Here is a 21,151-nt window from a genome sequence, read left to right as displayed (position 1 = left end):
CATAATTGAAATCCCCTTTCCCTGGTGCCAGAAGTTTCAGCTCCACTTTCTCTCAGGCCTTGACGTACTTTTTTGTCCCGGGCTTCAGCTAATTCTATTTTATATCAGTGTACAGAACTGACACAGGGGAAGCCTAAACTGACCCAGCCCAATGTCTCCTGTGATGTAAATAATCTTCAACTGGAACAAATGCATTATGGCTTTATTGGAGGCTTCCAGTTGATTCTATTTGAGGTCTGTCAAAAGTGGGAGGAACCAGGATCAGAGGACAGCCTGGCGGACAATATTCTGTCAAATTGCGTAATTCTATCCATGATAGAACCTGCAGCTCTCGGCCCTGTGCAGTCAGGCTTATCATCAACGTAGTATTTATGAGGGTGTATTATTATGAGGTAAGGTTCGAATTCTGGTCAGTGAGCTAACAAAGGTTTATGATTAGAATAACTATGCACATTACAAAGAAAAATGTCTTGTCTCTACAGGCCCAAAACTCCAACTCCTGGGACAAGACCAGGCAAGTCTGAGTGAGTCCCCAACTTGGCTCCCAATTGGACCAGTGGCTCACATGACCCTTTCAAAGAACCACCCCTTGAAGGACTATTATACCACAGAGGAATTCTTTGCTGCAATCACAAGTATTAGTAAATTTTTATCACAAATCAACCCTGCAGGATCCATGGCATGTCCTTGTCTCTGCTTGACTTAAACCCACTTTCTACTCTCCAGCCATGATCATCCTGAAGACCCATTGGAGAGTGCTTTCCAATTCTCCTTCGAATGACATGCTTGGTGTAGGATTCTGAGATAGCGGTTGCTTATACAGCTCACTCCTACCTACTCAAAATCAATTAGGGATGGGCAATAAATACCTGCCTCACCATCAATGCACACATCTCATGAATGAATTGAAGTACAAAACAAAAGCTCCTTTCCTTTTGGGTTTATGTTGCACTTTCAAGGCACTCTACTTTCTTTGCTGGTTTACAGAAATAAATCTCAGAGCTGAGCTGGGAATAAAATGAGCTAGCGGCACAGTGGCACAGTGGTTAGCACTCTCCATTCACCTGACGAAGGGACAAACCCCGAAAGCTTGTGAGTTTACTATCAAATAAAATCGGTTGGACTTAAACCTGTTGTTGTCAGACTTCTTACTGGCCTCACAGCACCAGGGACCTCGTGTCCAACGAGGGGCATACACGCGATGGGTCGTACTGGGGCTGCTCTTGGTTGTTCGAGATTGGCCTTGTGCTTCATGTCGTTAGTGTGTGCCTAAACTGGACCAGATACTGGGCAAGATGACAGCTCAGTGACTATCACTGTTTGCTGTGCAGACACATGGATTTGGGCCAGTGTCTGTGGGAGTTTGCGCATTCTCCCCGTGCTTGCGTGGGTTTTCTCCGGGTGCTCCAGTTTCCTCCCACACCCCAGAGGTGTGCTGTTAGGCTTATTGGCAGGAATAAATTGTCCCTAAATCAGATTCCCTCAATCTGGATGGCCATAAAACATTAGACAGGGGTCGTGGGTGGAGAGGGGGACTGGTGGTGTTGAGATGGCGGCGCGGGCTCGTTGGGCCGAAGGGCCTGTTTCCTGGGCTGATTTTGTTCTTTGTTCTTGGACCTGCGTTCAATTCCTGGCTTGGGTCACTGTCTGTGTGGGGTTTGTACATTCTCTCCAAGTCTGTGTGGGTTTCCTCTGGATGTTCCAGTTTCCTCCCACAGCCCAAAGATGTGTGGATCAGATGGATTGGCCGTGATAAATTGCCTCTTAGTGTCCAGGGGATTAGTTAGAGTAAATGTTTGGGGCTACGGGGCTAGGGCCTGGATGGTATTGTGGTCAGGCTGAATGGCCTCCATCTGCACTGTAGGATTCTATGATTCTACGAAAATAGCAAAAACCAACAAGGAGAGATGCGGGAAACGCTGGAAAAATTATTGAGGGAAGAAAACAGGACATGTTGTCAAAAAAGAGAAAGGTTTTCAAAAAGAGAGGGAGCCAAAATGCTGGAGGAATTCAGGAAGGGAGGTTATGCTGGAACTGTATGAAACTTTGGTTAGGTCACAGCTAGAGTATTGTGTGCAGTTCTGGAATCCACATTACAGGAGGGATGTGATAGCATTGGAAAGGGTGTAGAGGAGATTTACCAGATGTTCCTGGGTTGGAGAGTTAAAGTTATGAAGAGGATTGGGCAGACTCCAGTTCTTTTCCTTGGAGCGGAGGAGGCTGAGGGGGGAACATGGCTGAGATATATAAAATTATGAGGGGCACAGAGAGTAAACAGGAAGAAAGCTTTCCCATGGTGGAAGGATCAATCACTAGGGGGCCATAGATTTAAGGCAAGAGGCAGGAGGTTTAGAGGGGATGTGAGGAAAAGCTTTTTCACTCAAAAGGTGATGGGCTTCTGGAACTCACTGCCTGAAAGGGTGATGGAGGCACAGACCCTCATAACATTTAAGAAGGATTTAGATGTGCATTTGGCATACAAGGCTATGGCCAAATGCTGGAAAATGGATTAGAATAGAACATAGAAACATAGAACAGTACAGCACAGTACAGGCCCTTCGGTCCTCGATGTTGTGCCGAGCTATGTCCAACCCCAAGATCAAGCTATCCCACTCCCTATCATTCTGGTGTGCTCCATGTGCCTATCCAATAACTGCTGGAAAGTTCCTAAAGTGTCTGATTCCACTATAACAGCAGGCAGTGCATTCCACACCCCAACCAGTCTCTGAGTAAAGAATCTACCTCGGACATCCCCCCATATCTCCCAATAGTTAGGTCATTTGTCTTTGACTGGTGCAGACACAATGGGCCAAAGGGCCTTTTCCTGTTCTGGAAGTTTCAATGAATCTGAATTGAAAGACAGGTACAGTTGCTGGTGGGGAGATGCCAGTGGTGGAACAGGTAGAGTAAGAAACCAAGGTTTATCCAGCGTCAGTTTAAAGAGTATCTGCGTGGTAACAGTTCATGGAGGAGGTTGCTGAGGTGATTGGAGCAAGACCATCAGCGATTTGAAAGGCGGGGTGAGGATCATGAGGTTAATTCACTGGGGGTTAGGGAGAGCCTGTAGAATTTGAAACAGACAGCGTGACGGAGTTTGGTAGATGCAAGGCGTGACTGATAGACATTGAAAATGGGAAGATTAGTGAGGAGACCACGGAGAAGCTGAGTTTGGAACTGACAGGTGTAGGAATTAGTATTTTGTCAGGAAAAGGGTAAACGATAAGGGTTGGAGATGATTCTAGCACAGCCATTTTAATCATAGAGGTATCATAAAATCCCTACAGTGCAGAAGAAGGCCATTCAGCCTATCCAGTCTGCACCAACTCTCTGACAGAGTATCCTACCCCTCTCCTCTGTCCTATTATTGTAACCTCACACACTTACCATAACTAATCCATCTAAACTACACATCTTGGGATGTTAGAATGTAACCAGTGACAACTTTGGATGTAATGTGACCAATGGGAACAAGATGTAAGGGTCAGCTGACCCAGTAAACCATGGAACCAATTACAGAATGATATAATAGTCAGCTGATTTACAATAAATAAGGAACGATGTAGAATTGTGGGGAGCTTGGAATGGCTCAGGGCGAGGCCCCAGGTTTGGAGTAATGATGTTTATTTATTAAACCCTTTTTGTGATATATAGGTTGGAGTAAGTTTTGTTGTATTTTCATTATCTGCATTTTGAAGAGTTCCTCTGATGAAACATGGGACACTAAGAGGCACTATTTTTTTACACCATGGCCAATCCACTTAACCTGCACATTATTGGACTGCGGGAGGAAACTGGAGGAAACCCACATAGACACAGCGAGAACATGCAAACTCCACACAGACAGTGACCTAAGTTGGGAATTGAACCCCAGTCCTTGGCGCTGTGAGGCAGCAGTGCCACCATGTCCGTCCTTACAGCAGAAGAAAGTTTAATGGGATTGATGATAACATCCTAATAATTTGTGTGAGTCTGTAATGAGACTTCGGAGACAGAAGTCCCTTCACCAAAATCTCTTTATTTACAAACTCTAACAGCAGTACACGGAGTGCTAGCAGTTAGCAGTCTATCTCCAGAGGTGTCAGAGGCAAGTTAGAGGATTTTCACAGTAACTTCATTGCAGGGTGAATATAAGACAACTTGTGGCTAATGAATAAACTTAAGGAACTGTCACTCCTGGTTAAGTACAAGGCAAGGACTCCCTGATTGGCCCATCAATTGAATCCTTAATCAGGGACATCTTTCGGTGTCCAACCAAATAAACAAAATCAAAGTAACTTAGGGACAACTCAAAAGGAGGGGAACCGCCTGAAACAAGACAAAGCAGAAAGGGAACTTAAAATATCAAATTCAAGTGTGATTAAAGGGGTCAATAATACACCCAGTCCCTGTGGTGCCCAGTGGCTACGGAAGCCATTAACGGTGCCCTCGGACACCACATGCACCCTCTCCAGGGGCACCCCGCCACAAATACAGCCACGGTGGAGGGGCATGCAGTTAGGTTGGACGACCCCCTTTGTTGCCCGCTGCCTGGACCTGTAGATGGCATGCCTTGCCAGGCCCAGGGGATGGTTCACAAGGAGGTCCTCCTCTTTCCCTGCACCCCCCACCCCCCCCTCCACACCGGGTGCCTGTAGATCAGGAATGTGGGGCTAAAGTACAAACGAAACATCACCAAAAGGTTTCTGAGAAAACTGAAAAGATTGTGCAGCCTATAATATGTAACATAGAAATGGTCCATGGACTTCACAAGGTTGCAAAAAGGGCACGCTTGGGAGCCGGTGAACCTATGCTTGTACAGTACTGCTGTGTGCAGCACCTTCCACCCCAGGTCCACAAGATAGTTCCTTAATAGAGTCATAAAGTCATAGAGGTTTACAGCATGGAAACAGACCCTTCGGCCCAACTTGTCCATGCTGCCCTTTTTTTCAAAAACCCTTAAGCAAATCCCAATTGCCTGCATTTGCCCATATTCCTCTATACCCATTGTACCCATGCAATTATCTAATTGCTTTTTGAAAGATAAAATTGTACCCAGCTCTACTATTACCTCTGGCAGCTTGTTCCAGATACTCACCACCCTCTGTGTGATAAAATTGCCCCTCTAGACACTTTTGTATCTCTCCCCTCTCACCTTAAACCTTTGCCCTCTATGTTTATACTCCTCTATCTTTGGGAAAAGATATTGACTATCTACCTTGTCTATGCCCTCATTATTTTATAGACCTCTGTAAGATCACTTGCCAGCCTCCTACGCTCTAGAGAAGAAAGTCCCAGTCTATCCACCCTCTCCTTATAACTCCATCCATCAAGTCCCGGTAGCATCCTAGTAAATCTTTTCTGCACTCTTTCTAGTTTAATAATATCCTTTCTATAATAGGGTGACCAGAATTGCACACTGTATTCCAAGTGTGGCCTTACCAATGTCTTGTACAACTTCAACAAGACAGTCCCAACTCCTGTATTCAATGTTCTGACTGATGAAACCAAGCATGCCAAATGCCTTCTTCACCACTCTGTCCACCTGTGACTCCACTTTCAAGGAGCTATGAACATGTATCCCTTCATCTCTTGTTCTGTAACATTCTACCATTAAGTGAGTAAGTCCTGTCCTGGTTCAAGCTACCAAAATGCATCACCTCACATTTGTCTAAATTAAACTCCGTCTGCCATTTGTCAGCCCGCTGGCCCAATTGGTCAAGATCCCGTTGCAATTGAAGATTTCTTTCTTTCTTGACTGCCCACTATGCCACCAATCTTGGTGTCATCAGGGAGTTCAAATTCCAATAGTCCAACGTCAATGGCCTGATTGAAGTCATTACAGAATCACACACATACCTTGGCATACACTGTTCTCACTGCTCCCACTCATATGGAAGCCGGCATCACAGCTGCAGTGTTGGGTCCTTTCCACCTTTGCACATCGGGGCTTCCGACTAAAGGATTGGTTATTTAATGTATTCCATTCTACAGCAGTAGGAGCTTTGGTGGAGAGAGGAAGTGACATATCAGAAAAGTTATTCCTGTGGCTCCCTGATTCTAACATCATAATGATTACAATAAGGCTGCAACAGCAAGTAAACACCCCCTGCTGAAAAATTCTCAGCAAAAAAAAAGTTAATGCAAGTACAAAGCTTTAAACTAAACTTAATGATTCCTCCACCCCACGCTTCCTATTTATTCTGGATTTTGGTTTGATATTTGTTTTGTTTGGACGGTGGCACTCAGTGGAGAACATGGGTCTAGAATTTCCCCATCTGATTTAGTCTCCGACTTTAATTATTTTGTTTCGAGGACGGGAAAAACAGGAATTCTGCCCACAACTTTTGGCAGCGTTGAGAACACGCTACCAGCCCAGAGATCTGGCCTCCAGGCAAATCAAAGGGAGAGAGATGCGCAAATAATTGAAATACATTTAAAATCAAATCTTTGTGCACTTTGGAATTTCAAGCACAACTTGAAATTCCTAAGCACCTTTAATGTATCTTAGAATCCCTACAGTGCAGCGGGAGGCCATTTGACTCATCGAGTCTGCTCCTACCAGAGTTTCCTACCCAGGCCCTATCCCTGTAACCCCTCATATTCAGTCTCTTAATCCTTCTGACACTAGGGTCAATTTAGTATGGTGAATGCACCTAATCTGTACATGCTTTGGAGTGTGGGAGGAAACCGGAGCACCCAAAGGAAACCCATACAGACATGGGGAGAATGTGCAAACTCCACACAAACAGTGACCCAAGGGCAGAATTGCGCCCAGGTCCCTGGCGCTGTGAGGCAGCAGTGCTCACCCTTGTAGTATATTCTGTAAGGTTGGTCACAGGAATATTGTGAGCCAAAGATCAACACCAAGCCAAATGGGGAAAACGTGGGAGAGGTGATGATAATCGATGCTGGGGGAGGTAGCTAATGTAAAAAAAATTCCCAACTCAGCACAACCACCTCAGTTTAAAGGGTCACCTTTAGATCCAATTTTCACTCCAGGGAGGTGATAGCCGGCTCAAGTTGATTCCAGATTGGAATCAACTACAGTGGGCTGGTTAGAAGGCTCCCATGGTGCCTCTGGTAATTTGTCCAAGTTGTTTCAGAAGTCATTAGGCCCTCTAACACCGACATCCTCACAGCTCCTCAACTCTTATCCACCTCCATGCCAACTCTGCTTCCTAGCTCCCACCATGCCCTCTTCAAAGGGTTAATAATTACAGAAGTTTAACAATCTCAGTCACGTAGGTAAAGCTATGTGAAAACCATTGGTCTTGATTAAAGTAAACCCAGATAAACGTCAGGAACCATTTAATTGAATGCTGTGCAGTTGCAACTCATGATTGCCCATTAGGACAAGGAACAATGGAAAGGAAGATTGAAATAACACTGGTCAGAGATATAGCTATCATTTCTTGATGGTATAGCATGCACAAGTTAATTGGACACTATATCTTTATGTATGCATGATGTAACCCTAATCAATAACTGTGAGTGGATAGAGGTAACTCCTATACTTTTATTTGATATATGCTTATTACTTGTAATCAAATTTGAAACTATAATTGCTTGTGTATTTCTGAACTCTGCACTCTGTACTCTGCTCTGAATGTCTTAGTCGAAGTTCTGTTGCACTGGGGAGAATTAAAATTGTATTTTAATTCTCACCTGGACATAGCCACCCAAAGAAATGGTAAATTTGTGTAATGATAATCTCAAAGCGATGCTGAGAAGACTATTCAACCTTCCCATTCTGCTCCCCAGTATTTTGTTTCTGTATCTTAATAAAGGAAGTTAAAATATTATTCACCAAACACGATCACATTCCCTCTGTGGAATGTGCGTGCATCTACACAATAATAATGGTACTTCAAAGAGAAGCTTCTGAAACAGATTCCACATGGTTTTGAGAAGTAAAACCACAACATGTGCAAAATAGTTTCAGAACACAGAGCGGAAAACACTTTCCAAATCATTTTTAGGTTAACAGATCAAAAAATTTTTAAAAAAAGTTTGCCTTTGCAAAATTCTTTGCAGCACAATCCCATGTTAATGCCCTTGAGGGAATCTGGACTGTTTGTTTCCTAACTTGCACTGGAACAAGATACTGTTCTCACTATTCCCAAATCCAGACAGTCATTGACCCTTTCCCAGATGTTGCAAACCTGTCTGCACTGGATACTGGCAGTGGCGCCCTGTCCAGCTGTTTGGGCAAGAGCACGTGTAGTGGTTCATGGCATCCGTGCAGATCCCTCCATTTTGGCAGGGGGTGCTGGCGCACTCGTCAATTTCTGTAAGAGAAATCAAACCGGCTTGAAATGGGTGAGCCAAACACCATGGTCCACAGATACAGATTCAGCCACAGAGTCTTTTTGTTAAACTGCTTCCTGGGGAAGAGTGTTCCAGTGACTTTTGTGAACCTTCGAACCGTAGAATGATACAGGACAGAAGGAGGCTATTTGGCCCATTGTGCCTGACAGGCTGTTAAAGCAAACAGTCCAATTCATCCCAGTTCTGTCCTTTCTCCATAGCTCTACATTTTCTTCCTCTTCAAGTATTTACCCAATCCCCTTTTGAACTTGGGACCAAAAATGAAATACAGCCTTCCAAGTCTTAATTCTATCTGGAAAAAATAGAGCTTTGATTTGATTTGATTTATTATTGTCACATCTATTGGGATACAGTGAAAAGTATTGTTTCTTGCACGCCATTCAGACAAAACATACTGTTCACAGAGTACATAGGGGAGAAGGAAAGAAGAGAGTGCAGAATGTAGTGTTACAGTCAGAGTTGGGTGTTAAAGAGTTGTCTGGTCCTTTGGGTTATCATGGACATATTTTCTCTTTTAAGATGCTTCATGAAACCTATTTCTTTGATCAAGCTTCAGTTACGTGCCTCTCTATCAGATTTTGTTGGATAACTCTTCTCTTGTCTTGGGATGGTTTACTGAGTTCAAAGAGTTGTATAAATGAGGGCCATAATTCTCGGGCCATTCATGCCAGTGGATCCTGCCAGCGGTTCCCCCCGCCCCCCAATGTGGGTTTCCCCGAGGCATTGGGTAACTTCAATGGGGGTTCCCATTGACAATGGGGAGACCAGAGAATCCCACTGCCAATGAATGGCATGCTGCCTCGCGCCGCTGAGAAAAACGGCAACGGGTGGCCAGGGAATCTGTCGCTAATATTCTGGTAAAGGTTGCTGTTTCTGACCTGTTCAAATGTCATATCCTACTTTGAGCATTCCCGTGTTACCCATTCCTCACCCGAGTGATTGACCGTTAGATGTGTGGACGAGGGGCCTGGTTGTGACTTGCCCTCTCTGACTCTCTTTGGAAATAACCTGGTATCTCTCCAGAGATTGACATTGGCCTTGCAGCCATGTTGCTGCTTTGTAGAATGGCCAATCACTGGATGGCATAGCACCTCAGACACCAATATTATGTCATAATATTGTACCAGTTTGGCCACTCTCCACCTCAGTGGGTTCTAAGGTGGGCAGGAAATGTGAAACTGCAATGGTGAGATTTCCTCCAGATTCTCACCCATCCCAAGCTCGCAGTGATTCTTCATTCGGCCCATCGAGTCTACACCGACTCGCTGACAGAGTATCGTACCCAGGCCCTCTCCCCTGCCCTATCCCCGTAGCCCCACATATTTACCCATTAACTTCCCCTAACCTATATATCTTTGGACACTAAGGGGCAATTTAGCATGGCCAGTCCACCTAACCTGCACATCTTTGGACTGTGGGAAGAAACTGGAGAACCCGGAGGAAATCCACACAGACATGGGGAGAATGTGCAAACTCCACACAGACAGTGACCCCACGTGGAATCAAACCTGGGGTCCCTGGAGCTGGGAGGCAGTAGTGCTAACCACCGTCCTTAATCCACGCATTATCTTGTTACACAGCCTTTAACCCGTCTTAAGGGTGTTTTCATCACAATAGCCTTAGCTTCACATTTTCCTCCATTCAGGCAGACAAAAGAGTTGTGGCCTGAATCACAGAGCTCTGTGACAGCAACCAGCCAGCGCAGTATCACAGAGACTTACTCTGAACTAGGTACTGTTGCCTATCAATAGCATGCCTGGAATATCTCTGGGCCGTTAGACCATGAAATGATTTAATGAGATGCCTGAGACTATTAACTAAATGCGTTCCGCGACCTCTGAAATCCATCAGGCCTGGCAGCTGCAGCATGGCTGGGTTAGCGGGGCAAGTGAGCACAGGTCGCGTCACCCTGGCAGAGGCTGCCTGGAGGGGCAGATAGGGCGTTCCGGCTGGAATCTGAGACCAAATATCATTCGCCTGGGCAGGTGTTCCCACATGGGGAATGAAATGTTTTTTTCTCAGGTTTAGGAATGAGAGCGTTCAGCTGACTTTGATCAAAGTGGTTTTGTGTGACATGAAATGCCATAAAAGACATCATTATTCGCTCCCCCCCGAAATCCAGGCATTGGCAGGTCTGCTTGGCAACTGTCTTTGTGTGAAGGTTGCTGTGAGTACACCAAAGTTAAAGTTAATTTACTTGTTGCAAGTGGCTTACATTAACACTGCAAGGAAGTTACTATGAAAATCCTCTAATTGCCACACGCCGGCACCTGTTCGGGTACACTGAGGGAGAATTTAGCATGGCCAATTCACCTAATCAGTACGTCTTTGGACTGTGTGAGGAAACCTACGCAGAAACAGGGAGAACGTGCAGACTCCGCACGTACAATGGCCCAACCTGGGAATCGAACCCAGGTCCCTGGTGCTGTGAGGCAGCAGTGCTAACCACTGTGCCATCGTGTCGGCCATCAGAAGATCCACAATTGTGATCACACAAAGTAAAATTATCAACAGTTAATAATCATTTCCTGAACCCAATTCACTCTAATAGTATGTGCCCTTCAAAGATGTGCAGGTTAGGTTAATTGGCCATGTTAAATTGAGCCTAGTGTCACAGGGATTAGCAGGGTAAATAAGTGGGGTTAGGGGATCGGGCCTGGGAAGGATTGTGGTCGGTGCAGGCTCGATGGGCCAAATGACCTCCTTTTGCACTGTGGGGATTCTATGATTCTCTGAATTACAGCTTGCAATACCTACATGTAAGTGTTTAATGCATGTGTGCAATGTTGCTGTTGTAATAGAAGTGTTAACGCTTTCAGTTTAAATCAACACTGTGGGGGCGATCTTACTGGCCGTCCATGTCACACTCTTGCTGCACTGAGATCAGAGAATTTGGCACCCAGCTAAATCTCTGCAGCGAGATGGGAAAATCCCGCCAGCGTGAAGGGCCGTAACGTTCCGGCCTTTTGCCAACACGATATAGCCGTGCAAGATGGCCACTGATATCCATCTGCACATTGGTTCGCGCATACATGGAAATCAAGCACTCGTTTCGATTGATTTTAGTTAGGCCAAACTTGGCGGTTTGTGGGCATCAATACTACTGTTCCCAGCATGGCAGAGAGCTGGTCCTGGTACTAACCAATGACCCTTGCCCTCTACCATCTCCCTCGGCATCATGATCCAGGTTGGTATGATTACACAGCAGAGTTATCATGGGAAAGGAATATTCCACAGCTGGCAGAGAGCCAGCCTCTGGGCGCTGACACTGGCATCTGAGAAGGACAGACAGATGCATAAACAGCGAGAATGGGAGAGAGTGATGTGAATATAATGAATGAGCCAAACAGAGGGAGAGAGATGTGCAAGGACAGAAAGGTGTCAAGATTTCACAGCCTCGCTCATTCCCAAACTGTAAAATCCCGTCCGAGATCAATTGATCTTTCTATGTTCCGCCCCTCACCTGCTCCGATTCTCGTGGCGGGCAGTGTGGTAAAATTCCGGCTGCAAAGTGAGATGGAGAGAGAGATAAATAGAGAGGGACCATTGGAAAAATAAAGAGAATTAATAATACTGCCCAACCAAATATGAGTGTGAGGCTTTGGGGAGAGTTACAGAACAAAGAGATCTAGGGGTACATGTTCATAGCTCCTTGAAAGTGGAGTCACAGGTGGACAGAGGGGTGAAGAAGGCATTCAGCATGCTTGGTTTCATCGGTCAAAACATTGAATACAGGAGTTGGGACGTCTTGTTAAAGTAAGTTCTACAAGACATCGGTAAGGCCACACTTGGCATACTGTGTACAGTTCTGGTCACCCTATTATAGAAAGGATATTATTAAACTGGAAAGAGTGCAGGAAAGATTTACTAGGATATTACCAGGACTTGACGGTTTGAGTTATAAGGAGAGAGTGGATGGACTAGGACTTTTTTCCCTGGCATGTAGGAGGCTTAGGGGTGATCTTATGGAGGTCCATAAAATAATAAGGGGCATTGATAAGGTAGATAGTCAACATCCTTTCCCAAAGGTAGGAGAGTCTAAAACTACAGGGCATAGGTTTAAGGTGAGAGAGGAGAGATACAGAAGTGTCCAGAGGAGAAATTGTTTCACTCAGAGGGTGGTGAGTGTCTGAAAAGAGCTGCTGGGGTAGTAATAGAGGTGGGTACAATTTTGTCCATTAAAAAAGCAATTAGAGGGTTACATGGAAAAGATGGGTATAGAGGGATATGGGCCAAATGTAGGCAATTAGGATTAGCTTGGTGTTTAAAAACTGGGCGGCATGGACAAGTTGGACCTTCGGGCCCGTTTCCATGTTGTAAACTTCTATGACTCTATGGTTTTCCAAAACACTAATAGCCATTTTATTTAGAGGCATAGTGCATAGTTCTTGAAAATTAAACTGGGTACATGTCGCAAATTGTCCCCTATTAAGATGGCGGCTGTGCATGTGTCCTGCCACACATTGCTGCTGATAAAGATGGCAGCCATTAACCGGGGCCTACTATCAGCATACAACTGTGTTTGCACAACATTGGCAGCAATCTTGGCCTTAAATTATTTTGGGCAAAGTGTAAAATACTAATGGAATTAGTTAGTGTTGTGGTTTGGTTCCACCTGATATCTGGTGATAGTATCTCACTCAGAGTGCGGACTCCTCCATATGTTATATCATCTAATAAAGTGAATGAGTAAAGTCTCTTTCGTCAACCTCTTTTTTCCTCTTCATTCTTTCATATGATGTGAGCATCGCTGGCAAGGCTCACATTTGCTGCCCATCTTTGATTGGGCCTTGAACTAAGGGTAGTTAGAAGTCAACCACATCACTGTGAGTCTGGAGTCACATGTAGGCCTGACCAGGTAAAAATGGCAGATTTCCTTCCCTAAAGGACATGGGTTTTTGTGACAATCAATGATAGTTTGTCAGAGTCACCATCACTGAGTCAAGTTTATAATTCCAGATTTAATCTGGGAGGCACAGTGACACACTGGTTAGCACTGCTGCCTCACAGTGCCAGAGACATGGGTTCAATTCCAGTAATTGGAATTTGCACATTCTTCTCTGAGTGGGTTTTGTCCGTGTGTTCCAGTTTCCTCTCACAGTCCAAAGGTGTGTGAGTTTGGTTGATTGGCCATGCTACATTGCCCTTTAGTGTCAGGGGGATTAGTGGGGTCAATAAGTGGGGTTACTGGATAGGGCCTGGGTAGGATTGTTGTCAATGGGCTGAATGGCCTCCTTCTGCATTGTCGGGATTCTATAATTCTATTCTAGTTTAAATTCCACCAGCTGCCCTGGTGGTATTTGAACACATGTTCCCACTAGGGGAATTTCACAGTAACTTCATTGCAGTGTTCATGTAAGCCTAATTGTGACTAATAAATAAACTTTAACTTTATCAGAGTTTTAGGCTGGGTCTCTGGTTTATTAGTCAAGTGATATTGCCACTATGCCACCATTCCCCCACGCAACCGTTCCCCCAACAAACAAAAAGTGAAACTGTGCAACTTTAACCCAGAGTACCTGTACAATTAGCATCCTCGCCGCTCCAACGTCCACTGGGCTGACATACTCTGGTACTGGAGCCAGTCAGCTGATAGCCAGGCTGACAGACAAAGTGCACTTCATGATCCGTCCTGTACCTGGATCCGAATTTCTTGCCATGCTTAGGAGCCTCCAGCACAGGGCACAATGTCACTAAAATGAAGCAGAGTGAGAGAGAGACAGAAAAAGAGAAAAGAATTTCTCAACTGAGGATGTGTATGTCACATCAGGAATACATGCTTAAATTAAGGGATTGGCTTAATTCACTACTTTTTTCAGGGAGAGTTCTATAGGTATCAGAACCAACAATCATTAACATGTGGTAAATGTGCAAATCATAGAATCCTACAGTGCAGAAGGAGGATATTCGGCTCTTTAAGTCTGCACTGACCACAATCTCACCCACACCCTATCCCCATAACCCTACACATTTACCCTAGCTAGTCCCCCTGACACTAAGTGGCAATTTATCATGGCCAATCCACCTAGCCTGCACATCTTTAGACTGTGGGAGGAAACCGGAGCATCTGGAAGAAACCCACGCAGACATGGGGAGAACATACAAACTCCACATAGACAGTGACCCAAGCCAGGAATTGAATCCGGGTTCCTGGCGCTGTGAGGCAGCAATGCTAACCACCATGCCACCTTACTGCCCAAAATATTCAAATGGCTGTTTATTTCTGTATCCTTGTTTCTGTACTTAGCCCATGCCCCCTTACCGGATGGGCCAAATGACCTCCTTTTGCACCATAGAGATGCTATGATTACCCATTGCCATTCAGTCAGAAGGGACTCGGGCACTGCGGTGTGTGATTCCCTTGGGATCAGGTCCAATACCTTTCCGAGTCTGATACACACATGAGCCTAGAGCATGAATTTGGGACAGCTATTTAACAACAACTTGCATTTACATAGCTCCGTTAATAAGAACATAGGAACATATCAGCGGATTAGGCCATTCAATCCATTGAGCCTGCACTGCCACTCAAAATGATTGTGGCTGATACACTGCATGAACTCACTGAGTTTTCTTATACAGCACCTTACAAACCTATGATCACCTAGAAGGACAATGGGAATTCCCCTCTAAGCTACTCACCATCCTGAATTGGAATTATATCGCTGTTCCTTCACTGTCGCTGGATCAAAATCCCGGAACTCCCTCTCTAACAGAACCATGGATGTACCAACACCACATGGACCATTGAACCATACAATCCCTACAGTGCAGAAGGAGGCCATTTGGTCCATTGACTCTGCACAGCCTCTCTGAAAGAGCAACTTATCCAGGCCTATCCCTCTTCGCCCTATCCCTGTAACCCCACACATTTACCATGGTTAATCCCCCTAACCTACACATCTTGGGAAGGGGAAATTTAGCATGGCCAATCCACCTAACCTGCACATCTTTGGGCAGTTGGAGGAAACCGGAGCATCCGGAGGAAACCCATGGGGAGGACATGCAAACTCAACGTAGTCACTCAAGGCCGAAATCGAACCCGGTTCCCTGGCACTGTGAGGCAGCAGTGCTATCCACTATGCCACCGTGCCACAGCAGTTCAAGAATACGGACCATCACCACCTTTGCAAGAACAATTAGGAAAGGGCAATGAATGCTGGCCTAGCCAACGTCCACTGGGCTGGCATACTCTGGTGCTGGAGCCAATCAGCTGAAAGCCAGGCTGACAGACAAAGTGCACTTCATGATCTGTCCTTGAATTGATAGAATCAGTAGAAAAATATTCACTTCAATACTTGTTTCCCACACAATTCCCATCTCCCTTTATGTCACTGGGATAAAAAAAACCTGGCAGTCTCTAAACAAACTGAGTGACTGAGCTTCCACAGGCCTCTGGGGCAGAGAATCCAAAGATTAATAAAAACGCTCTCCTATTTCAATCCTAATTGCTTGCCTCCTTATTATGAAATGATGTCCCCTGGTTCTAAATGCCCCAACCAGGGGAAACATTACACTTTAATCTAGTTCTTCAGGTGTTTTGTATATTTCGATGAAATCATCTCTCATTCTTCAAAATTCTAGAGAATTCAGGCCCAGTTTTCCCAATGTCTCTCTTCATAAGACAGTCCCACCTTCCCCAGAACCAATCTGGTGAACCTTATTGCACTCTCCAAGGTACGGGGACCAAAACTGCACACAGTACTCCAGGTGACATTTAACCAGGGTGGTATACAATTGAAGCAAGATCTCAGTACTCCTGAACTCAAATCTTCTGATGATAAATGCTAACATACTACTAGCCTTCCAAACAACTTGCTGTACCTGTATGTTAGCTTTCAGTGACTTATGAACGAGGACTCCCAGGTAGGTCCCTTTGTACATCTACACTTTTTAATGTCTCACCATTTAAGAAATAATCTGCACATCCGTTCCTCTTATTAGAATGGATAACCTCATATTTTTCCACTTTATATTCCACCTGTCTTGATCGTGGCCACTCACTAAGTCTGTCCAAATCTCTTTGAAACTGTTTTGCATTTTCCTCACCACACACATTCCCACCTAGCTTTGTGTCATCTGCAAATTTAGAAATATTACATTTGATCCCCATATCCAAATCATTGATATATTGTGAACGCTGGGGCCCAAGCACTTATCTTTGTGGTACCCCACTAGCCACAACCTGCCAACGCGAGACTGACATGTTTATCCCTACTTTCCGTTTCCCATTTGTTAGCCAATCCTCAATCCTTAGACAGCACCTTGCAAACCCATGACCACTTCCATGTAGAAAGACAAGGGCAGCAGAGGCATGGGAGCATCATCACCTGCAAGCTTCCCCCAAGCCACTCACTGTCCTGGAAATATATCGCCATTCCTTCTCAATCGCTGGGTCAACATCCTGGAATTCCCTTCCTAACGGCATTATGGGTCAACCCACAGCACATGGACTGCAGCGATTCAAGAAGGTCATCACCACCTTCTCACGGGCAACTAGGGATGGGCAATAAATGCTGGCCAGCCAGCAACGACCATGTCCATGGATGAATGAAACAAACAATAAAGTATATTACTTCCTATTCCATATGCTCGAATTTCGCTAGCCAATCTCCTATGACTTGATTTTGATTTGATTTGACTTATTGTCACATATATTAACATACAGTGAAAAATATTGTTTCTTGCGCGCTGTACAGACAAAACATACCATTCATAGAGAAGGAAACGAGAGAATGCAGAAGGTAGCATTACAGTCATAGCCAGATCAACTTAATGCAAGGTAGGTCCATTCAAAAGTCTGACAGCAGCAGGGAAGAAGCTGTTCTTGAGTTGGTTGGTACATGACCTCAGACTTTTGTATGTTTTTCCCGAAGGTAGAAGGTGGAAGAGAGAATGTCTGGGGTTATAGGGTACTTAATTATGCTGGCTGCTTTGCCGAGGCAGCGGGAAGTGTAGACAGAGTCAATGGATGGGAAGGTGGTTTACGTATTGGGTTGGGCTACATTCGTGACCTTTTGTAGTTAGTTCCTTACAGTGTTGGGCAGAGCAGGAGCCATACCATGCTGTGATACAACCAGGAAGAATGCTTTCTATGGTGCATCTGTAAAAGTTGGTGAGAGTCATGCCAAATTTCCTTATCTTCTGAGAAAGTAGAGGCATTGGAGGGCTTTCTTAACTATAGTGTCAGCATGGGGGGACCAGGACAGGTTGTTGGTGATCTGGACACCTAAAAACTTGAAGCTCTCGACCCTTTCTACTTCATCCCCATTGATGTAGACAGGCATATCTTCTCCTTTACGCTTCCTGAAGTTGATGACAATCTCCTTCGTTTTGTTGACATCGAGGGAGAGATTATTATTGCTGCACCAGTTCACCAGATTTTCCATCTCATTCCTGTACACTGTCTTGTCATTGTTTGAGATCCAACTCATTACGGTAGTTGAAAATTGAAGTGGGGGGGGGAATTTGGCTGCACAGTCATAGGTGTATAAGGAGTATAGTAAGGGACTGAGAACACACCCTGTGGGACACCAGTGTTGAGGATGATCGTGGAGGAGATATTGTTCCCTATCCTTACTGATTGTGGTCTGTGAATTAGGAAGTTCAGAATCCAGTTGCTGGGGGAGGTGCCGAGCCCCAGGCCACCGAGTTTGGAGATGAGTTTCGTGGGAATAATATTGAAGGCTGAGCTGTAGCCAATAAATAAGACTCTGACATAGACCTCCTATTATCTAGGTTATCTAGGTGTTCTAGGGTTGAGTGCAGGGCCAGGGAAATGGCGTGTGCTGTGGACCTGTTATGGCAATAGGCAAACTGTAGTGGATCCAGGTAATTCGGGAGGCCAGAATTGATTTGTTCCATGACTAACCTTTTAAAGCACTTCATAATGATGGGATTTCAGAGCTACCAGCCAATAGTCGGTAAGACACTCTGCTTGGATTTTCTTAAGGGTCTATCCTGTAGGGGACTTTACCAAAAGCCTTCTCAGAAATATCTAAGTAAACTATGTCCACACCTCCTCTTTATCAATTCTGTTATTAACATCCTCAAAAACTCCAACAGATTCATCAAACATCATTTTCACTTCATAACGCCATGTTGACTATGCCCAATCAGATAATATTATCCAAGTGTCCACTTATCACATCCTTTATAACAGATTCTAGCATTTTCCTGACTATTAACACAAGGCACGCATTTTCTCTCTCCTGACATTCTGGGGTGACAATTTCTACTTTCCAATCTGCAAGAACCTCTACAGGAATTTGGATGATGATTCACCATCTTCTTTCATTGACAATCTGCACCTTTTGGTCTTGCAGTATGAGTACATTGTGGACTGTCCCTTGGCCCTTTCTAGCCTTGTCAAAACACCAACATTATCGTTTCAATAAGAGGAGATACAGAGGCAGCTTCTGTGGGTGATCTTAATGAAAGACCTGGAGCTGGCTACTGTTCAATCTTGAGAATATGAGTGATTATTTTAAATCAGTGTCTCCTAGTTCTAGATTCCCCCATGTAGGGAAACATCCTCTCAACCCTGCCAAGGCCCCTTACAACCTTACTTGTTACAATTAGATTGCCTCTCATTCTACTAAACTCCAATGTGTAAAGGCCCAACCTGTGCAACCTTCCCTCATAACACAACCCTTCATGCCAGGAACCTTCTCTAGACAGCCTCCAATAAAAGTACATCCCTTCTTAAGTAAGGAAACCAAAACTGTTCATAGTATTCATGTGCCCTGCCCCGTGGCATGATGGGTGGTGAAGAGGGCATTTAATAAGGCAAGCAGGTTGGGATCCCACCATCTCCCTGCCTTCAACCCAATTAAATCCCACTGAAGTAGGCAAATAATGCCGATTTAAGGTCTCTTCCAGTCAGCACGCTGTTAACCAAGCAATGGCTGAGGAAACTCACCCATGCAGGGAGCACCCAAGCAAACCCTGGTGTGTGTGCTTTCAGGCTCAAGGGGGTATCCTCATTGAAAAGCATTCAGAGCTTGACTGAGGGAGCCAGCATCAGGTACGGGGATGGTAGTGATGCTGTGGGCTGGGTAGGGCAATCACACCAAATGCCCCCCTCTTGCCCATGCTGCTGGTCCCCCTTTTGTGCGTCCCCCATCCCACTTGTCACCACCACTCACCTGAGCCTGCATCCCTCCTTGATCTGAGGCCTTGGCTCGGTGTCATACCGGCAGCAGCCCCCGCCATCCCAGTGGCGCTGCCAAGCACAGAGGGGGTGCCAGTCTTGGATTAGCCAGCAGCTCTGGGCTGATAGGACTTCAGCCCTGGGAGTCTGTGATCCTGGGTGAAGGCTGCCATTAGCCTGCTAAGTGTCTGACGGGCAAATATTGCGGAGCACCTTTTTTTGTGTAAAGAGATGACAGGAGGCTCGCCAGCCAGTGGTGGAGACCTCTATTGCCTTCCCAAAATTTTCCCCTAGCTGTGGTCTCACCAATGCCCTTACATTTGTAGCAAAAGTTCCCTATCTGTATATTCTATTCCCCTTGCAAGGAAGACTGACATTTATTTGTTTCCGAATCACTTGCTGTACCTTCATGCTAACATTTTGTGATTTATTACAAGGACACTCAGATCTTTCATAGAATCAGAGACTCCCTACCGTGCAGAGGAGGCCATTTGGCCCATCGAACCTGCACCGACAGCAGTCCCAGCTTCTATTTCTGTAACCCCACATTTTTACCCTGCTAATCCCACCCCCCCTGCCCAGCCCTGCCCAGCGCCCCCCCATGATCAGAGCTGGCGTTCACCCTGGCAATTGAGCCAACATTCACCTCCCACCCCATTCCCCGCCTCTCAGATCCCCGATTGGAGCCAACATTTCCTTCACCCCCTCCATACGCTCTCTTCTTCCCCCATGAACACTGGATGCCTTTCCCCCTCCCAACAGTCAGTGTTGGCAACTCCCCCTCCCTTCCTCCCGAACCTCAGACCTCTCCCAACAGGCGGCGCCAGCACCCCTGCAACGTCCCCCGGGCACTGGGCCCCCTTCCCGCAAGCCCCCAACCACACAATCATCACCAACACACCCTCTGCAAATGGCCATTGCTGGCATTCCCAGCTCCCACATCCGCTTTCGCTCATCCCCACTTCCTCATAAAGTTCCCACTGGGTTCCGCCACTGGCACTGAACCCCCACCTAATCTGCACACCTTGGAACACTAAGGAGCAATTGAGCGTGGCCAATCCACCTAACCGGCACATCTTCGGAGAGGAAACCGAAGCAAACCCACGCAGGCACAAGGAGAACGTGCAGACTCGACACAGACAGTCACCCAAGGCCAGAATCGAACATGGGTCCCTGGTGCTGTGAGGCAGCATTGCTAACCATTGTGGCATTGTGCTGACTGCACAGATCCATGTAACTCCTAATTCCTTTGCTTTACTGAGGAGCATTTTGAGCAGGGTTTCTCAAAAGTCACACAACTCAACTTCTGCAGGGTCTGTTTTTCTCTCCTTCCTTTGGGCGGCACCCCAAGACATCTACCTAAATTTACACAAGGGCTCCATTCATTAATAGACCATATTGTCAGCGACATTGTACATCTTTACAGTGCAGTGTCTGAAGAAATGGGTGTCTCTTGTCGCTTGAGACTGAGGGTAACATACCTGAGGGTTGGTCTGCTGTCAGTTTGGTAACAGATGCCTGTAAGGCCGATAACTTGGCTTTCATGGTACGGATTCCATCAGCAAAACGATTTTCTTGTCCTTTCAGGAACTGTTGCATTTGTCGAATAGCAATGAGAACTTTCTGTCTGTTCAGGCAACCCTAGACGATGAAAATGGGAGTAAATTGGAGATTAATTCTGATATCAGCTTT

The 21,151-nt window shown here is 45.6% G+C and overlaps 1 protein-coding gene across 2 annotated transcripts in view; it reads right to left on the bottom strand.

The window, feature by feature from the left end:
• fbln7 (fibulin 7) overlaps nucleotides 1-21,151 on the bottom strand; it is a 41,315-nt gene that overhangs the window by 7,540 nt on the left and 12,624 nt on the right. Inside the window, exons 2-5 of one of the 2 annotated variants that reach the window (XM_080192946.1) lie at nucleotides 20,941-21,100; nucleotides 13,827-14,000; nucleotides 8,142-8,267; nucleotides 5,836-5,979 (exon numbers count right to left, since the gene is read on the bottom strand). In XM_080192946.1, the coding sequence (XP_080049072.1) occupies nucleotides 5,836-5,979; nucleotides 8,142-8,267; nucleotides 13,827-14,000; nucleotides 20,941-21,100 (604 nt within the window). The remainder of the gene's footprint in view (nucleotides 1-5,835; nucleotides 5,980-8,141; nucleotides 8,268-13,826; nucleotides 14,001-20,940; nucleotides 21,101-21,151) is intronic. The other variant, XM_080192947.1, reaches the window with a different exon arrangement.

Source organism: Carcharhinus amblyrhynchos, chromosome 7 (genome assembly GCF_965287045.1).
Source record: "Carcharhinus amblyrhynchos chromosome 7, sCarAmb.v2.hapA, whole genome shotgun sequence".
Classification (NCBI taxonomy): Eukaryota; Metazoa; Chordata; class Chondrichthyes; order Carcharhiniformes; family Carcharhinidae; genus Carcharhinus; species Carcharhinus amblyrhynchos.
This window is presented reverse-complemented; position numbering and strand designations above follow the sequence as displayed.